The 20,881-nt window shown below is 40.8% G+C and overlaps 1 protein-coding gene across 1 annotated transcript in view; it reads left to right on the top strand.

Moving 5' to 3' along the window:
- The window catches only part of LOC138283610 (dynein axonemal heavy chain 11-like), a 2,790,563-nt gene that overhangs the window by 1,105,466 nt on the left and 1,664,216 nt on the right, over positions 1-20,881 (top strand). The window contains exon 37 of the mRNA XM_069221547.1: positions 12,306-12,462. Within this exon, the coding sequence (XP_069077648.1) occupies positions 12,306-12,462 (157 nt within the window). The remainder of the gene's footprint in view (positions 1-12,305; positions 12,463-20,881) is intronic.

The following is a 20,881-nucleotide window of genomic DNA, read 5'->3' as shown; positions in this document are numbered from 1 at the left end:
AAAGCAAAGTCCAGTCCTTTCCCTCTTAAGGCAGGAGAAGCAGCAGCAGGCCAGCCCAGCAAAGCAACAGGCAGCGTGGCAGGTCCTCCTCAAGCATCAAGCTCTTCTCCTTGGCAGAGGGTCCTCTTGATCCAGAAGTAATCTAAAATTATGGGGTCAGAAATCCAATAATGATACTCATTTATGCCTTTGAAGTAGGCAAACTTCAAAGGAAATTATTTGTAGGGTACAAGACCCTGCCTCTTCCTTGCCCTGCCCCAGACACACTATAGGGGGTTGGTGTCTGTATTGTGTGAGGGCAGTCACAGCCCTTTCAGTGCAGGTGACAGCTTCTCCCGCCCACTATAACCCAGGAAGACTCATCAGGAAATGCAGGACACACCTCGGCTCCCTTTGTATAACTGTCTAGAGTGAATTCACGAACAGCCCAACTCTCAGTCTGACCCAGATGTGTATTCAGCAGCCAGGCAAAGGCACAGAATGGTTAAGCAAGAAAAAAGCCAACTTTCTAAAAGTGGCATTTTCAAACAGACAATCTAAAAACCAACTCTACCAAAAGATGTATTTTTAAATTGTGAGTTCAGAGACCCCAAACTCCATGGGCCAGATGTATCAAGCTCCCGGTTTGCATTTCTGTAATAGCGATTTCTTAAAATTTGCAATCGCTGTTACCGAATTGCAATTAGGGAATGTGATACCATTCATCCCTATGGGCCTGTAGGCCAATAGGTGCAAATGATTTTGCATTACCTAATTTGCGAATTCCAGTTAGGAATTCACAAATTAGGTAATACAAACCAGGGTGCTGGGGGCCTAAGGCCCCATTTGATGCACCCCAAAAACATATATTTGCGGACATGTGAAGCACACACATGCCCTATGGCATGTGGGCGCTACATGTCATTTTTAAAAATGCATTTGTAAAGCATTTTTAAAAATTGCACATGCTTACCACCAACTTGGATTTGGTGATAATTGCATTTCCTAAATGCCCAATTTGCATTTAGGAAATGCTTGATAAATATGCTTTGGAAATCGCAAATAGGAATTCCCTATTTGCGATTTTCTAATTAGAGAATCGCAATTTAGGATTCTCTAAATGGAGTCGCTATTTCAGGGAATCGCTATTTTAGCGATTCCTTGAAATTGCATTGTGAATGCCTTTCATACATCTTGAAAGGCAAATTTGTTTTCAGAATCGCTGAATTTTGCTGTTCGTACCGTTTGCGAATGCAAAATTGTTTGATACATCTGGCCCCATATCTCAATGGCAAACTGCACTTAAAAGACTTTTGAAGGCAGTGTCCATGTTAACTTATGGGAGAGGTAGGCTTTGCAATAGTGAAAACTGAACTGGGCAGTATTTTACTTTCAAGACATGTAAAACACATCAGTGCATGTCCTACCTTTAAAATACACTGCGCCCTGCGCATGGGGCTACCAAGGACATACCTAAGGAGTGACTTACATGTAGTAAAAGATAAGGTTTGGGCCTGGCAAGTGGGTAAACTTGCCAGGTTGAATTGGCAGTGCAAAACTGCACACACAGACACTGCGGTGGCAGGTGTGAGACATATTTACAGGGCTACTCATGTGGGTGGCACAATCAATGCTACAAATGTAGAATTTGATTTACAGGCCCTGGGCACACATAGTGCACTTTACTAGGTATTTACCAGTAAATCAAATATGCCAAGCATGTATAAAACAATCACCAATACAATTTAGGCAGAGATCATAATCACTTTAGCACTGGTTATCAGTGGTTAAGTGTCCAGAGTCCTAAAGCGATCTTTTGTGTGGGGCAAACAATGCAGAGTTCGTAGTGACCATAAACCCTTAGAGAAACTGTTAACATCTGAAGGGTTACTCAAGGCTTTAGCCAGGATAGCAAGGATGGCAATATGATTACAAGACTTCATATATAATGTGGAGTATGTACCAGGAAAGGGCAATGTTCAGGCTGACTTTTTATCCCGTATGGCAACTGATTTATTGCAATGTGATAAGAATAAGAGGGAAGATGTACAGATTGCTTTAATTCATGACCAAGGTGTCCCTAGAGTGAAAGAAGAAGAATGTAAAAAGGAATACACTAAAGATGTTGTGTTACAACAACTTAATAATTTCCTGGAACAAGTTTGGCTGAAGAAAACATGTGTTTCAAAAGAACTGGGAAATCAGAAATCAATTGTCGGTGATGCATGGGTATGTACATAGGGGTGACAGAGCCATTCCACCAGCCACTTTGAAAGTAAACATAATGAAGATATGCCATGATGGTCATTGTGGCATTGTCAAGACAAATCAAAGAGTGAAAAAATGGTATTGATGGATATGAATGCAGAAAGACTAGTAAGAAATTGTGTATGGTGTGCTAACTCTGACAAATCATTAAGGATGTTGAGGTCTAGCATGTGTGAACGAATCATACCTAGTAGACCATGGCACACTGTAGCTATATACATCATGGGTCCATTAGGTGCACCATTGAAGTAGCAATGATGGATGTGTACTCAAGGTGGCCAATAATTAAGGTGGTAGAAAAGATTGATACCATGAAAGTGTTAAAATTCATTGACAAAAGTTTTATGGCTGAAGGATTGCCAACCCAAATCATTAGTGATAATGGTGTACAGTTTGAATATAATTAACCAAAGAGTTACTTTGAAAAACTAAGAGTGAAGCATATAACCGCATCTTTGTCTAACCCCAGTGGAAATGATATGATCAAGAGGTTCAACAGTTTTTTATAAAAAGCTGTACAAATGACTATGAAGAATGATGAGAATTGGGAAATTCAAATACATAGAACAGTATGGACATATAGAACCACTTCATGAGGCTTTGGATACGTCTCCATTTGAAGTTATGAGAGGAAGAGGAGTGAGAACTAAGTGCAATCCTGAATGGTTACTGCAGCCACCTAATTTGAATGTGCATTTTGAGGAGGTGATGAAAAGAATCAGCAAGAAACACTGGAAGTACAAGGAAGCTTTTGACAATAAAGTGGTCCTGAGAATGTAGAGATTTGTGAGGGGATGCAGATTAAGGTTAAAAATCCATGGAGAGTGAGAAAAGGTGAAACCCAAATTGCACAACCATTGCAAGTGTCTAAAGTCTTATACAATGCAGTTTTGTTTCGTGATGGTAAAGTGTGGAACCTAAAAAGAATTGCAATTCCGAAAGTCAGTAGTTTGTATGGAAAGAACTCCAGGAGTTGGTGTGAAGAGTCACTACTTGACACAGTAATGGAAAAGTAAGATTTGGTGGTGAGCAGAGAGAAGAAGTGTACAGCAAATAAAAGAGGGATAATTGTGAATGGTAAAAAACTAAATAAGACAGAGGGTTCATTGAGTGAGGCTGCGATGGATGAGGCAGAAAATGTACCAGTTTGATAGTCGTGAAAGTGTGTTATTATATGTAGATGATGATTTAAAAATGCATTTTTCCAAAGTTTTAAAATGTGTCTCTATGATAGAAGCCCCAAAATCTATTTGTGGTAAAGAGACATTGTATTTGCCTCACTCAACCTGCACTATATGGTAGTATCATCATCTGTGTAAGTTTGTGTGTGTATCAGTGTTAATGTGTGTGTGCATGTGTGTGTCTGTGTGGAAGAGAGTGTGTGTCTCTGCCCCATCCACCTGCTAAAATCAACTAACAGTGACCCTAAGCATCTTGAGCCAGATACCACCAACTGTAGGACCATCTCTGGCTTCATGAGGTGAAGCCCTGACATAATGGTGGTAGTTCTTGTTTCATTTTGGATATTCATGTTATATTATGTTATGTTATGTTATTTTACGTTACATAACATTACGTTACAATACATTATTTTATTTCATGTCTATTTGTATAGTGTACTAATCAACTGAGAGGGTATACAGGAACTTGAGCAGGTGTGTGGGTGGGTGTCCCCTCTGAGTAATTTGTAAAGCCAGGTCTTCAGCTTCTTGTGGAACTCAACAAGGGAGGAGGAGTCTCTGATATGTGGTGGGAGACCGTTCCCTGTTTTTGGTGCAATGCCTGAGAATGAACAACCTCCTACCCTGCACTTGTGAATGTGGGAGATGTGTGCGAGAGAGAGAGAGAGAGAGAGAGAGAGAGAGAAAAGCTGAGCCTAAGTGTATGTTAGGCTGGTGAAAGTATATGCGATTGTTGAGTTATGCTGGACTAGTGTTTTCTAAGGCTTCATATATGAGGAGCCAGTGGAGGTGAGCTGAGATGTGGGTTTGTCATGGAAGGTCGAGTATGAGTCTTACGGCAGCATTCTGAATGGTCTGGAGTCTGTCTAGGAGCTGCTTGGTATGTTGGTGCATACCCCTAGCATAATGCTGCCCCCAGCCATAATAATGATACTGTATGGCAAATTGTGAGGATCCACCACACTTTGAGCAAACTCCTGATTTAAAGACTGCCATGGCTTACTGGTGCTAATTTCTAGCATTTTGTGGGCATTCACTGCACATTGCACAGTGGTGTCCATCACTGGCAGAATGCTGCTTTTAGGAAAATGGAAGCTCTTGGCATATAGGGAGAGGTGTCTATGGCATGTTTGTGTCTACCTTTGATATAATGCTGGACCTGGCGTAGTGATGATGGAAACACTTGCTATGTTATTAACTTTCCTTTCTTGTGATGGTGATAAATATGCAAGGTGGAATCTATCCTCGTGTGAAAAACCAGTATTTTGGGACCACATTTTTGTTCACCTTTTTAATGAAAAAGCATGCTTTTTTTTAATTATTACATTTGTCCCACATAAAACCTACAATTAATAGCAAAGTGTATATATTTCCAGAAATAGTAGTAGAAATAACTTTATTCGACTTTCAGCAAGTCATAAAAGTATCAGATATAACACGTCTAAATATATAAATAGGATAAAATATTAAAAAGATAAACAACAAAAAAGATGAATAATACATAGCATTAAATTTCCCATTCACAAATATTTAAATGAGCTAAGTAAAAATTACACCACTACCCCAGAGACTTTCTTATAGTTAATACAGAACATAAAAAGTTAGCCATAATTCCACACATCTCAATAGAGGATAAAACCTGAAGGCTAACATACGCGGTACGACACTGGGGCAAGTTAATTAATCTTAAAAGAGGAACTAATAGGCGCTTTATATGCTTGGCACAAAATTTACAAAATAAGACCACATGGATCGTAGTTTGAGATGCCTTTGCATCACAGGGACATACCCTTAGCTTAGTGCTCCAGTCATTCATAGTTGGAAAGGTTACTAAACGGTGAAAAGTGTCTAACCTTAGTCTAGTAAGAACAAAACAGTGTCGGTGGTTTACCACATTTACCAGGTAGGGCTGCATGCCCTCCGCCGACAAAATTAATTGATTAGACATGACACTGGCCTTTTTTGATTCTGCCACCCATCGCAATTCTTCTAGGTACTTTAATGCCAGGGCCCTCAATTCCTTCCTGGTGATTTTTCCCAATGAGACTGGATTTGTGTAATAGTCTTTACTGCCCATATTTTCAAAAAAGATCATAATATATCTCAACCAGTGAACCCTCGCTGAATATGTTGACTCCATGCAGTCAGACAGAATGGCCTTGTTTAATCCAGTATATTCAGAGGCCCAGACTTTATGCCATAGCAATAATGGCTGAATCTTTATCAAGTCAGCAAGAAAGGGGACCCCCAGTTCCGAGTGGCTAATATACGATGATGTACCATTTGGTACCATCAACAGATATCTGAAAAAATCATTTTCACCGTCTGAACCGGGTTACAGTTGACATACCCCCAAATTCCTGACCCATACATAGCAGCCGGAATACACTTGGCTTTATAAAGTTTTATCATGTTCAGTGGGGTAATCCCCCGAGCCTTTTTGAAAAAAGCCTTAGAGCCGCCGTTGTTTTATTAATCTGATCTCTTTTCGTTTTCATACAATTAACCCAAGAACCCTGTTTGTCAAACATTATGCCCAAATATGAAAATGTTTGAGCAATTTCAACCCTTCCGTCCTGGATGGTAGTGTTGTAAGTCTTACCGCGTTTCCTACCGCAGTTCATAATAAATGTTTTGGAACGATTGACGGTGAGTCCCAAGTCTGACATAAAAGTGATACAAGTAGTTAAAAGTTTTTGGAGAGCTAATGGGGTCCTGGCCATAAGTACTGCATCATCTGCATAGAGTAATACTGGGACAGCGCGATTACCTATTTGGGGTAGATCTTTACATTTACTTGCCAGTTCGCTTTCTAAATTATTTATATACATTGAAAACAGGAATGGGGCAAGAACACAGCCTTGGGGCACTCCTCTATATCTGCCGAAAGGGCGAGTGCATTCCCCTCTTAGCCCATACCTTACTCTTGCTCTGCACCCTGTGTACATATCCCGTATGAATTGAATTATAGCTGGTTCTACCCCCATGCTGCTTAAAATGTCCCATAGCTTGTCATGTAGTACACAATCAAATGCTGATGATAAGTCTATGAAGGCCAAATACAAATTACCTGCTCTAATCCTTGTATACTTCCCAATAATAATACTTAAATTCAGGCTCTGTTCCACTGTCCCAATTCCTTTCCGGAAGCCGTACTGTACTGGAGATAAAACGCCCTTTTCTTCCGCCCATATTTGCAGTCTGTTCAGAATAATTCTCCCTGCTAGTTTAGCTGTTGTATCCTGCAAGGAGATTGGCCTATAGCAGGCTGGATTGAGGCGATCACCTTTTTTGTATATTGGAATAATATTAGAGTCTCGCCATGATGGTAAGGGTCCTTGGATGCAAATGGCCCTCAATGTCTGCGTCAATAGAGGACCCCATAGCTGTATATTGGCCTTATATAAGTCTATCGGAACGCCATCAGGGCCCGGCGCTTTCCCTGTTTTGCTTGAATTTATGGCTTCCACTACCTCCTCTAGGCTGAACTGAGGGGTTATGGTCGGGCGTAGGCCTTCCTGGGGGCCTAGGCCCTGTACAGGATCTATGGAGTTTATATCACTGGCCTGCGAATATATCTTGGAAAAGTATGCAATCCAGTCCTCTTCAGAAATTGCAATTTCCATCCTAGGGGTATCTCTATCCCCTAGCACAGGAGAAGTTATTGTTTTCCAGAAGAGGATATTATCCTTCGTACAGCTTGCTTTATGTAGAGTTTTCCACAAGGTTCTTTTCAAGGTCAATTTCCTTTTCTTCATGGCTGTCTTATATTCCTGTCTACACATACGTATATCAGTCAGGCATTTTTTGGGGGCACTTAAAGCCTTTTTTAATCTCTTATGTGCTTTTGTACAATTATGGTCAAACCATCCAGTTTCCCTTTTCTGTCCCATCTTGCCTCTTCTAATAGTAAGAGCTTCTTTTATGGCTTGCATGATCTGTGTAAAAGCACTTAAGCATCTTCCTGGGTCTAAGTTCTCACTGAGACAGTCTGCAAAGGCTTGATTGCAATCACATATTAACTGTTTCAAGAGAGTCTTTGGATCTGTCTGAGACCATCTCAGTATGTATCTATTGCGCGGCACTAATTCAATATCATTTACCAGCGTGGCCCTATCACCCTTAGCCGCTATAAAAGGGGTTAGTGAGAGGTTCAGGCTCTGAGGAAAGTGATCACTAATTGCAATGTCGTGCAAAATATAATTCGTAAGGTAGTGTGCAAAGTGGTTTGACATTAAGACGTAATCAATCACAGTATTAGCACCCCTTCCATTGTAAGTTGGTTTAAACTGAGATTCATCCAAGTATAATTCATTTACAAAGGACAAGTTATAAGTTTGAGCCATTAGGTTCATTGCTTCCCCTTGAATGTTAAGTGAGAAGTGGAGTCTTAAACCAACGCCTTCAGGATCCCAGCCACATACCTTTTCCGAGATTTCTTTACAAGGATGGACAGTAAAATCACCACCCCAAATAATGAAAATCTCACGTCTGTTATTTGCACATATTTTTTTTAGATCGTTTCCCATCGCCATTAGAATATTAGAAAATTCTCCTGGGGATGAATTATTATAAAAGTTAATGATTACTAGATGAGTCTTATGATCCAAATTACTCTCTATCATCGTTTGCATCTCTAAATTCTGTAAGCCTAACTTATTAGAAATGTATGGGCACAGTCCTCCTTTTGGCCTGCCATGTCTGGTCTGGGCGGCTGGTGTGTGAAATGTTTTATAGCCGTTAATGTGGACAGGGTTTAATAGCCAAGTCTCTTGGAGGCATACACATGAGAAATATTCTATAAAGTTCACCCAGATCTCATTACTGATCCTATTAGTTAGACCTGCAATATTCCAAAAATGTAAGGCTATTTCCGCTTTCTGTTGGAGTTGACAGTACTGGTCATTTGGAATTCGGAGAGGTATATCACCATCTATTGAGTGAATTATATTTATAGGGGCGTTACTCTGGTTTAAGTGAGTTTGTGTTATATTTCTTACAGGTGCCACTATGTGGGATATATCTTCCTTGATTATACCAGGCCCTGGTGGATATACTTCCTTAACCGGTTTGTTGGAAGGAACTTTCTTCTTCTTATCGAGTCAATCTATATCTTCTAAGGTTGTAAGAGGATGGAATCTATTACACAGTGGGATAGGGTCTGGTCTAATTAAGGTGTTCTTCTTACTGATTGTGGATTCTTAAGGTTATACCCCACCGGTCTTTGATAAAAGAAACCTAGAGGTAATAACGAGATTCCTTGGGATGTAACTTGCCTTGCTCCTAACTCGCGAATAATTCTATCCACTAGATCTGGCGATCTGAATGAAAGAACCACACAGTCTCCTTCCAGTGCTTTCTTACTACTTCCTATCCACTTAACTCTTCTGACCATTTTTATGTCATCAAAGAGGACCCCCACCATTCCAGAGCCCAAGGTTGCTCCTATCCAGGCAAAGGCCTTGTTTCTCAGAGCCGACCATGATTCCCGCTGTTGATCATCTATAGATGGAACATTAGCCAAGACCACTACATATGGTGTTGCCTCCGGAGGGAGATGTAATAGGTCACTTGGCAAGTATACGGGATTCAAGGATCTTGTCCTACTGGATTGATTCCCCCCTGAGTTTAAATGGGGCTGGGTTGTCACCGTCCTAGATGGAATATTATTTGCTATCTTGGATAATCTAGCATTTGGGTCTGTTGGGTCTGTTGGAGGATTTTGTACTTTAGTCAGAGGGGTTGGGGTCCGGTATAACTGATTAGGATTTGACACTGATGGTAGAGGTTGTAGCTTTCTCAGGGGATTTACATTCGAATGTGCGTCATTTGTCCTGTTTTGCATGACAAATTGGATGTTACTCTCATAATTTGGAGTCAACAATGGTGTACTGGAATCCTTTTTTGCGTAATGTATGTCTTCATGTTGTAAGGACTTTATGATTCCTAAACCTGCCTCAAGATTACCCTCCACCCCCTTTAAATGCTCCAACATGGAATCCAAAGTGGCTCTGATAGATGATTTCAAAGTGTTTACTAGTTCATGAAGATTTATAAGGAGGGATCGAGTTGTATCTCCTATATTACTTGAAGATTTCTTTTGAGATGGTTTCTTTGATTTTTTTTTGCTGGGGTGGTTATTAAATCTTTCTCTGGCAGTTTTTTTGGGATCTTATCTACCATTCCCACCTCCGGTTTCCTAGGTCGTTTAGCAACAGGAGAGAGTTCGTCCAGGGAATCCGCCTTCCACTCCAACACTACCAAGATCACCTGCGGAGTCCCCCAAGGGTCCTCCCTAAGCCCCACACTCTTCAACATCTACATGATCCCTCTAGCCAACATCCTCCGAGCACACAGAATCACTATCCTCTCCTACACAGATGACACCCAACTCATCCTCTCCCTCACCCGCAACCCCACCACCGCCAAAATCAACCTACACGCTGCTCTCCTCGACACCGCCAACGGGATGACCACTAACCACCTCAAGCTCAACTCCAACAAAACCGAGATCATCATTTTCGGCCCCAACAAAACCACATGGGACGACTCCTGGTGGCCCATCGCCCTAGTCCCCGCACCCACCCCCGCAAACCACGCACGCAAGCTCGGCATCATCCTGGACCCCTCCCTCTCCATGACACAGCAAATCAATGCTCTAACCTCCTCCTGCTTCCACACACTCTGCACTCTAAAAAAATCCTTCAAATGGATTCCCCCAGAGACCAGGAAGACAGTCACCCACGCACTCATCAGCAGCAGACTTGACTACGGTAGCGCCCTCTACGCCGGCACCACACTCAAACTCAAACTCCAGAGAATCCAGAGCACAGCCGCACGCCTCATCCTTGGCCTCCCCCGCCACGAACGAATCTCACCACACCTCAAATCCCTTCACTGGCTCCCCATAGACAAGAGAATCACATTCAAGATCCTCATCCACGCACACAAATCCCTCCACAACACCGGCCCAACCTACCTCAGCGAAAGAGTGAACTTCCACACTCCCACACGCAACCTCCGATCAGCCGACCTCGCCCTAGCCACAGTGCCCTGCATCCAACGCACCACCACAGGAGGCAGGTCCTTCTCCTACCTCGCCCCCAAAATCTGGAACTCCCTCCCCACCAACCTTCATAAAACCAAAGACCTCCTGCTCATCAGAAAGAACCTCAAGACATGGATGTTCAATCAGTGACCCTCCCTGCTCCCCCTTTATTCCCCCCACACAGCACCTTGAGACCCTCACGGTGAGTAGCGCACTCTATAAAGATTTTTGATTGATTGATTGATTGAAAGCAAAATAACACAGTTAATACATAACAGGGCACAGCAGACCAGTCAAAACAGAATACAGCATAACTACCATGGTAAAGCACAACATTACATTGCAATAATCCAGAAGCACACCAGGACAGTGACTCCACACCACAACAAAATGACACGAAACAAATATGCTCAAACATTCTTGCCACACGTTGCCACCTCCATAAATCTGCCTTTTTAATACAGTGGTTAATGGGGCTTCTACCATGTATTTCCTTACAAGCAATCTAAATGCGTTGTTATCCGGCCCTATTACCGTTTGAGATCTGGTCATGACTGGAATTGGCTGCTTTGCTATATGACTCTTCAGGGTCTGTCTCACGATGATATCTACAACCTGAGTTAATATGATTTTTTGTAATTTATTGACACTGTTCCAACCAAAGAGATTGTCGGTCATAGTGGATGACTGTCAATCTACTTTGAAAGTGAAGGATTGCAAAATGGAAAGAAGTGAAATGTAGACGTAAAAGAAGCAGATACATACGTTGTAAAAACTAACAGACCGTATTTTACAATGCCTCCAAAATCGATGGCTTTTTAGGCTCGGTTTGGTCCACTTGTGTTGAAAAATGCACTGGCGTGTCACAGTTTTTCAAAGTGCTCATGCAGGAAGAAGTCCGCAAACAACCCTGGTGAGGGTCTGCATGGCTTGACACACAGTGGACGTATTGATTATTTTGGTAGCACTCCTTCAGAAACTATGACTTTTTGTTAGTAAATTCAGGAACATTGTTTTCTTTGAAATTCACTAATTGTTTTTTGGGGCCCTTGCTCTCTTGTAGTGGGCAATTTCTATTGGGTATTCACTCCGCCCAACTCTGCTTCACATTTCCATCCACCTCTTTTTACAACCTCCCTTTGCCCCACCACCTTTTCGAAGGTTCAACAGCCACAGTTCATCACGGAGCACGTCAAGGACGACATCGCCCACTCTGGCACAAAACCTCTCCTCCATCACTTTCCTGATGCCAACATGACAAAAGCACAAATTAGGGGTTTGAACTCAATTAAAATGCACAGGCTCAAAGCTGACGTTTGCATTTGTTAACTCTTTTATCGATGACATATTCTTCTCAGCAAAGTAAACATTAACGTGCAGAAATCATTGTTGTGAAGTTGTACTTTGTGTCAGCAAGTGAACTTGTCAAGAGACAGAATTTTTTACACTTTGCATACTATTTCCGGGTTAGAACACGGCAGGAATATTTAAGATTTAAATCCACATGAACGGCTTTGACATGCTCTCATCCTTGAGAAACGTTTTTCGCGTCATGTCTTCTTTTGGCTGCTCAAACATTTAATTCCCACCAATGAATCATTAGAACTGTTGTATCTGACAATCTTTCCTGTGCGTTAATTTGTGTGGAAAGAAGTCCATGCGCATAATCGATTGACTCATTGATGTAGTAATTGTATGAGCAAGCCTTTGCGGATTTAATTTTCATTATGTGATAATCATTATGCTAATGAGCTGAGAGTGGCAATTAGATTTCTTTGCTGAAAGTCTTTTGCAGAGACTGGTTGTTATAATAATCTCCGTTTCTGTAGGTGCTACATTACGCTGACGCAGTCTCTGCATTTGACCATGAGTGGTGCGCTGTCCGGCCCTGCTGGAACCGGGAAGACAGAAACTACGAAAGACCTGGGACGTTCTTTAGGAATCATGGTGTATGTCTTTAATTGCTCTGAACAGATGGACTATAAGGTACCGTGTTTGTAATAATAATAATAAATAATAATAACAATTATATTTCACTAGAATAATCATAATATTAACAATGGTAAAATTGTAGAGCTTGTTATACTGTTGACCCACATAAGCACACCTTGATTATGAATGCATTCGAATGATATACGATTGACAAAGCTCTTGAAGTCAAGGTTGTCTTATTTTTTGGCCAGAAGAGCTACTACAGGCCCCTTACAAATTCCCCGGAATCCGTGGAGGAGAGTTACAGGCCTCAGAGTTAACGATTCTGTGAATTAACTAGAGCCCTTAATCTGTTCATCACGAGGAAAGGTCCAGATTGGAAAATTACATTTGGGAACCAGAATTACTGGGACCTTTCCTGCATGCTTTCTAAATTCTAATGCATTTACTTCTGAGCAGATGGGAAACGCCAGTGGATCCACATGTGGTTTTAATGGGAGCATTTTTTGCTCCCAGGAAAAACCAGGCTCGGTAGCAATAGCGCAACGAAACTTGAGGGTGCCCCCCTGCAAGCTACATTGGAGGACGCCTTGGAACATACTATGTTATGCTACTGCTCTGTTGTCTTACACATGGTAATTCTGGGTGTGGCGATACCAGACCTTTCAGAATCGGTTATGCTGCTTCCTCCAACGCATGAGAGTCTATGTGTCATTTGATGAACATTTTCTGTTGATCATATTAAAATAGCAGGTAAAACATGCTTTTCCATGAAAAGGTGCGAACAAATGTCATTCTAGTTGTAGGTGCAGAACCCCATACAAAATTCAAAACACTCAAAAATTCAAATCACCCAGAATGTTCCTCAGGCTGTTCTGCTTCAGGGTTGGTCTTGTGCTGAAAGGCACCCCCAATATCAAATCAAACATCGGTTTAGCAGAGTAGCAAATATGTACCTTGGACCACTCAGTAACTGAGTTCTAAATCAGGGAAAAAATAAAGGATTTTATTGCAAAATCTGAAAATCAGGTGGCACAGAATAAAAGCCATGTGCCCTAAAATGCAAAGCACAAAGGAGTCAAAATTCATAATTATTCTAAGCCCCAAATAAACAGCAAAATTATAAAGAAAACAGACAGCATCCCCATTAGAAAAGGAAAGTACTCTGGCTTATGCCCAAAACCAAGGGTTTCTTCTACACAATTCTTGCATAACTAATGAGAAGAAAACGCAGTCTCATCATGGCATGTTTGAAAGTAACAAGTTTTAAACAAAACAGAAGTTGTTGCTATCATGCTTTTACCACTAACCCACTTTTAAGAAAGCATCAATCCTCTTCTGTGTTGTTGCTTTCCGGAATTGTGCACAAAAGTATGAAACATTTGAACAATCATTTACATAAAAGTAAATAGTACTAGACCCAGTAACGTAACTAAAGTGGAAGGACCTTGATTAAAAGTTACATTGGGAACACGAGGAAGTGCATTCACAATACATGCACACTAAGACATATCTATTGCATCATTTTGTATTCTCTCTGCGGAACCTGTAGGCAGAGAACTCGCACATGAGACAAGATGGGAGAGAACAGGAGTGAGAGAGCAGTATCAGAGCAGCATACATGTTAACTAACATGGCGATTTTGTGAAAATGTGGCACAACTAAACTACATTAACAAACACACTTCTGTAAGTTTTATTACATTTTTCCAACTGTTATGTAATTAATTCAGCATTTGGGCATGGATTCTGCCATGAAAACCATTATTTAGTTCCAAAAATACAAACTCAGGAAAAGCTGCTGCATAGGTAATGCACAGTAGGGTGATGATCGCTTCCCCACCCCACCCCGACTGGTCGGTGTTACACTGTTGTTTTATTTATATTGACCTAATACATCTAAGGACCTGATTTGGAGTTTAGCAGACGGATTACTCCCTCACAAAACCTTACAGATACCCTGTCCACCTTATCACAAGTGCATTATGTTCTGTGGTACTTGTGCTATGGTGAACAGGTTATACCTCACATTGGGACAGTAGAGCATTCCCACCAAACTCTAAATAAAGCCCTGAGACACATGAAACCATTAATTTGTAGTTGAAAAGTTCAGGACTGGTGACAGTGTTCATAATGATCTGGAGTGAAGTGGTCATTCTAATGCTCAGGCAGCATTCTTCTTGGCAATCTCAGTGTAAGGCCAAGTATCCCTTCAATAAAACAGCAACTATAACCTATATTTAAAACATGGCTGCAGCTTAAAATCATTATAGTCTTCTATATCCAGCATGCATCTGTGGTTTAATATTTGCTAGTGGTCCAATATTTAATTGCTGCTGGGGTAGGAACAGTATTAATGCATTTTTAAATGTAATGAGGTACTTCTCACATAACCTGACAATCAGTCAGGGAACAACTCTAGATATTTCAACCAAGCACTTGCATATTAATAGTTACATGTATTCTTATATATTACTTTCGTTTTCTTTCATTGTAATTGAAGTTAATATCATTTACTTTATTAATCTGGTTTTAATTTATTTGGTATTATTTCCTTTTTCTCTTTCTCTCTTTATGTATGTATGTATGTATGTATGTATGTATGTACGTATTTATTTATTTATTTATTTGGTGTGGACCTGGCCAATTGACTAAATTAAGATAAGGTAGAAAATAACACTTACTGATTATGTAAGAGTGAAGAAAGGGAGCAGTGGCAAGGTCCAAATGAGAAAGAAAAGGTGAAAACCATAAAAGATAGTTAGGAGTGTACACTTTATTGAGATAAGGTTTAGAGTGTCACTGACAAAGAGCCTTTTTAACCATTGCCAGAGAGGTGGTGGTGCATAGTTGTTGGGGTAACTGTTGTTGTTGGGGAACTGATTTGCAAATTTTGGCCCGGCTGCCTGATAAATATTGGGTAATGGTGGACTTTATTTAAGTAAGAGGTTCTAGTAGAATACAGCTTACAATATGTAGGAACTATTTAACTTACTAGTAATTAAAATTTATTGGCTCTGTGCACCTCTTATAGTGATTCAGTTTGTCTTTTTTTAAATTTTTTTTTGTCCTCATCTCACCAACCCGTGCCAATAACAAGAGGATCCATGTTTGCTCCATGTATCCAGCCCCTTAGTATCAACGGGCCTTTCCACCTGACGCACTTTTCTGTGGATCTCCTTGGCAAATCGTTCCCTCCTCCGCCCAAAATCCCGATTTTGGCCCAATATATCAAAGAGGGGGTCAGGTATAATCATCGGACCTCTTTAACCACTCGAATAAGATTTTACCAGTTGTTTTCCCAGCCCACCCACAAGGCATCTCTTTTACTGATCGGCCCGGCTCTATCCAGTTTATGCAATCTATCTATTGAGTTCAGCCACTCCTGCACTGTAGGAGGTTGTGAGCATATCCAATTATGACAGATTTGTCGCCGAGCAATAAGCATCAAAAGGAACAATAAACGTTGCTGAGATTGGTCTCTCATCTCACAAACGCCAAATAACACTAGAGCAGAATTCAATATTATTTCTTCCCCAAATATCCTATTTAAGACACTCTGCACATCTATCCAATATTTAACTAACCCTGGACAATCCCAGAACATATGCAAATCGTCCGCCTCAATGCCTTCACATCGTGGGCATTTCTTCTGGGTTCCACTTATCCAAGATAATCTCACTGGAGTCCAATACACTCTGTGCAATGTAAACAAATGATTCTTCCTCATTGCCGCAGATTTAACAGTATTCCAGAGAATAGAGCATGATTTTTGCCACATCGCTATTATGTCTATATTTGGGAACACCCCTCCCCATTTCTGGAGCGGGAGAGGGGGGTCCTCCTCAACTGCCTCCATCAATGCTTTATACCAAACCGCAATTTCCTTCGGTATAGGTCTTTGAGTTAGTTTCTCATCCCAACTGGATCTACCAATTTCTCCTTCTTGTAAAGATTTGATTCAACTGACCAACTGGTAATACTTAAATTTAGAAATGTCTCCTCCCGCTCTCTCCAGAAATGTGGCCCATGGTATCAAATTCACACCCTCTATAATCTGTCCCCATTGTATTATCCCACTAACTTTTAGTGGATTTGATAGTTTATCACACAAGCATGCCAGAGTGCCAGGTGAATCCCATATTGGAGCTGAGCCGGAGTAATAAGCTATCCGCAGTAGATTGCGGATCTGTAGCCAAATTTTACATGCCTGCCGCAGTATCTTAAGTCTAACTTTTTTGAAAAATGTTGGGAGGCCAAATTTGTATAGAAAAAACTCCGCTCCTTCCCCCACATATGCAGTCAATGCTGCCCACATTGGAGTGTAATCTGATTTTTTATTTAAGAGAATTCTACTATTCTTAAATTGAAAAGCCAAATAATACTTATAGAAATCGGGTGTTGCTAGCCCCCCCGTTCCTTTCTCTTGCATAACTTTTTCCACGAAATTCTTATTCCCTTTTGTGCCCAGACGAACGAAGACATATCTCCCTGTAGTTTTGTAAACCACTTGCTCTTAAATTCCAACGGGATAGTATTAAATAAAAAAGTGAATTTTGGCAGGATTATCATTTTCAAAATATTGGATCTACCTATCAATGACAGCGGGAGAGCCGCCCATGTTCTTAGGAGTTTCTTGGCCTCTAGATGTGTTTTCTCAAAATATATCCTTGCCAAGTCCCCCAATTCTTTTGTGATCAAGACTCCTAAATACCTGATTTCCTGTTTAACTAGCGGAGATTCATATGCCATATTCCAACACATAATCTCTGTTTTCTCAGCATTAACTTTATATCCCGACATTCTGCCAAAACCTTCTATCGCCAATTTTATTGGAGGAAGTGACAAAGAAAGATCCCTGGTGTAAATCATAAGATCATCTGCATATAGTGCGACCTTCTTTTCCCAGCTCCTACTCTGAAAGGAAAGGATTTCCATATTATTTCTAAGCAGTGTTGCGAGTGGCTCAATATATAGATCAAATAACAAAGGAAACAGGGGACAGCCCTGCCGTGTTCCTCTGAAAATAGCTACTTCTTGTGAGAGCACATCATTAATCAGAATTCTCGCTGTTGGTGACCTATATAGTTCATCAACTGCTCTAATAAAAATGGTCCCTAATCCAAACCTTTCCATAACCACCTGCAAAAATAGCCAGTTTACTTGATCAAATGCCTTGGCTGCATCAAAAGTTATTATTGCAAGAGGAAGCCTCTCTGCCAAAGCCAGATCCATTGCCGCCAGTAAATCATGCACTAATTCCTGTAGCTGTCTATCCTTAATAAATCCTTTCTGATCTGGGTGGACCAGTCCCGGTAAAACCTTCCACAACCTTTTAGATAGCAGACTTGTATAAATGTTATAGTCAGAGTTGAGTAATGAGATAGGTCGATAAGAAGAGCACTGTGTTGGGTCCTTGCGGGGCTTCAAGATCAGACAAATTACTGCTTCCCTCCAGGAGCTTGGTGCTTGGCCCCCCTCTAAAAGCATATGATTAAATAATTTCAATAGAACCGGAATTAATTCTTCCCTCAGTAACAAATATAGTTCATTCAGGAGATCATCTGGGCCCGAGGCTTTACTTCTCTTCAAACCCTTAAAAATGTCCATTAATTCTGACCCGGTTACCTCTCCTTCTAAAATATGCAACGTTGAGCTCTCCAGACAAGGCAAGCTGACCGTAGCCAAAAAATCTCTAACCTGCTCCTCCGAGTTCCGCAGCTCATCTGAATACAGATCTTGAAAGAAAGAGACAAAAGCAGCTTCTATTTCTGTACCTTCTACACAGATCTGACCAGTAGCCTTAGACCTAATTGACGCAATATGTTTCTTTGAATGGTCAGATTTTACCTTTCAAGCCAGTAACTTACTGCACCCTTCCCCATACTCATAGTGCGCGTACTGACTAGCTTCCCATTTCTTTCTTTCTCGGACTTCCAATAAATACTCTAGTTTCGAATGGGCTTCCTCATGCTGTCGTTCAACTGACCTTAATTGATCCCTAGTCCCCATTCCCTGTGCGGCTTGTATAGAGTCCTGCAGCATCGCTATACTGGTCTCGACGCTACGTATTTTCTCTCTCTCCTCCCTGCGCCTAAATATGGCCAAATTCATCAACCTCCCCCTTATATAGGCTTTATATGCATCCCAGACTATTTGCAAACTAGCAGATCCCTGATTCACTTCAAAAAAGTCTATTGTATCCTTTTTTAATGTCTCAATAATCAGGTCATCCAGTAATAATAAACAACTTATTGTACCTCGGAACCTAGGAACTTGTGCTGTGAAGGAAAGATACAGCTTAACAGCCACATGATCTGATAAATGAACCGGGGCATGTGCTATTGAATCGACATTTCCCATCAAGCTATTCTGTACTAAAAAGAAATCTATTCTAGATTTATGCCCATATTTCTTGTTGTGAAAGGTAATCTAGGTCCTACACCCCCCTTAACCTGCCACACATCAACCAACCCCAGATCGGTTATAGCCTGCTTAACCAGTAACCTACATCTAGGGGAGTTAGCCGTCCCCCGAGGAGTGGACTTGTCCAAGGCCAAGTTCAGTAATGTATTAAAATCCCCACCTAATACAATCGGGTATTTGGTTTTCAGAAGATTATATAGTTCTATAAATGAAGTGGCATCATCTGTATTGGGTCCATAATAACCTGCGATCGTGAGCCATACCCCAAAAAAACAAACCTCCGCCACCACCCCGTGATTCAGTTTGCCTTGTACAGCCTACTAACTTCAATGGGCAGCCATGTGAGTTACTATAAAATAGGAATGATACTGTAAAATATTTTGTTCCGGTAGCAAAGCAAACTGCTGCATGCAAAACTGCAGGTGCAGGGTGCAGTTCTGGTAAGACTGTTAAGAGAGACTTGCCTTGGTCTTGAGGTCTTCAGCTAAGAGCTGTCTGATCTACTATAGTGCTATTATTTGAAGCCATGAAGTCTTGACTATGGCATCAAATTGAGATTATTATGTTATTGTTAGGTTACAGGGTTCTTATAATGCATACATATCACCATACAATCCCCTTGCGCTTATACACTAGTGGTGGTATGATTGGAGGCTCTCGTATAAAATTAAGCTCACCAAATTTATGTTGTTAAGGATAGCTAGCTTGCTGTCAAGGGTTTTGCAAGAGTCAGTTCAGAATTATGTGAAATAAGGAGTCATTTATTGGGTTCAGTTTTGAGTAATGGGAGGTCATTCACTCATGCATGACCCGAAGAGTTTAAGCGGGGTGAAAAGTATTGTTAGGTGAGGACATCTTGATATATGGCTGCATTTCATTGACATATTGATGCTACAAGAGCCCTGAAATCTTGTGGATGAACACTGGAGGTTCCAGGGATCCAAAATCAATCCTTAGTGTACTCTCAGCTGCATGCTAACTGGATTTAAAGGAAATTGTGCGTTTTGAAGACATTGATAAGGTACCTTGACTGTATTGAAGCCAACAAATGATTCCGAAAGAACAAGAAAGTAAGAATGGCCTGCAGAAAGACTGTCTCATTGCTACACCTCTGTGTAAAGCCATAGGTAAAATTGTCTAAAAAAGTTAATTGTCAGAGATATGTTGTTGAAGTTGAGAAGATGAACAATTGGGAAGACCTGAGATTGGACAGAAGTTGCTAGGATCTCCAACGTCTACTGAAGGTTCCTTCAGCAGAGCAGGGAGTTGGACAACATTATTGCAATCTGGGAACACTCCTACACTCTTTGTGACAGGGGAAGGGTGGGTCAGTATAAGATCCAACATGGCAATTTAGCTATATTTTCAAGGATCAGGTGTATGAAATGGCTTGATGGGCTCACCCCAGCAATCATTTTAGCAATCACTTTTTTAGATTGCTTTAAAATGTGACATATTCATCCCGGATTTGCAATTAAAGTCTATGTTTTTCCTAGGAATAAAAAGAATTTGACCTTATAATAAAGTAACTACAGACATTCTTCACAATGAGATACAAAATCTTTAATTTGAGAATTATTGGATAATTTAAAAAAAGGTGGCCTTAAAATTAAAGATACATCTCTGGTTAAATCAGCAACCTTCCCTAATTTTATTTTGAAAAAGAGGAAGATTGTCTCTATTTCCTCCTCCCTCCCAAATATTTTCTTTCTTGGAAGAGTTCCATAGAGAACCATAGCACAGATGGTTTAGGACTTTTTCTTTTGCACTTAAGATGTGATAATTCATCAAGTAGTTCATGCCCACATTTGTCATAAATAGAAGCTGAGAATTGTCTAGGAAATATAAGATTTGGATTGTTCAAGGCCCTCAGTGCCAGAGAGTTGATTTTTAGTGTCAGGAAACCAAGTTATCCTCTTTCTTGGTAGGCTAAAACCTTTATTATTTATAACAGCTAGTGAGGGAGGTAACTGGATGTGATCAGACCAGTCCATAGTAACTGGAGCCTCAGATGAGAGTAGATCATCTTTCAACATAATTAAATCAAG

Source organism: Pleurodeles waltl, chromosome 3_1 (genome assembly GCF_031143425.1).
Source record: "Pleurodeles waltl isolate 20211129_DDA chromosome 3_1, aPleWal1.hap1.20221129, whole genome shotgun sequence".
In the NCBI taxonomy this organism is placed as follows: domain Eukaryota; kingdom Metazoa; phylum Chordata; class Amphibia; order Caudata; family Salamandridae; genus Pleurodeles; species Pleurodeles waltl.
Note: the sequence above shows the minus strand (reverse complement) of the source record. Positions and strands in the feature narration are given on the sequence as shown.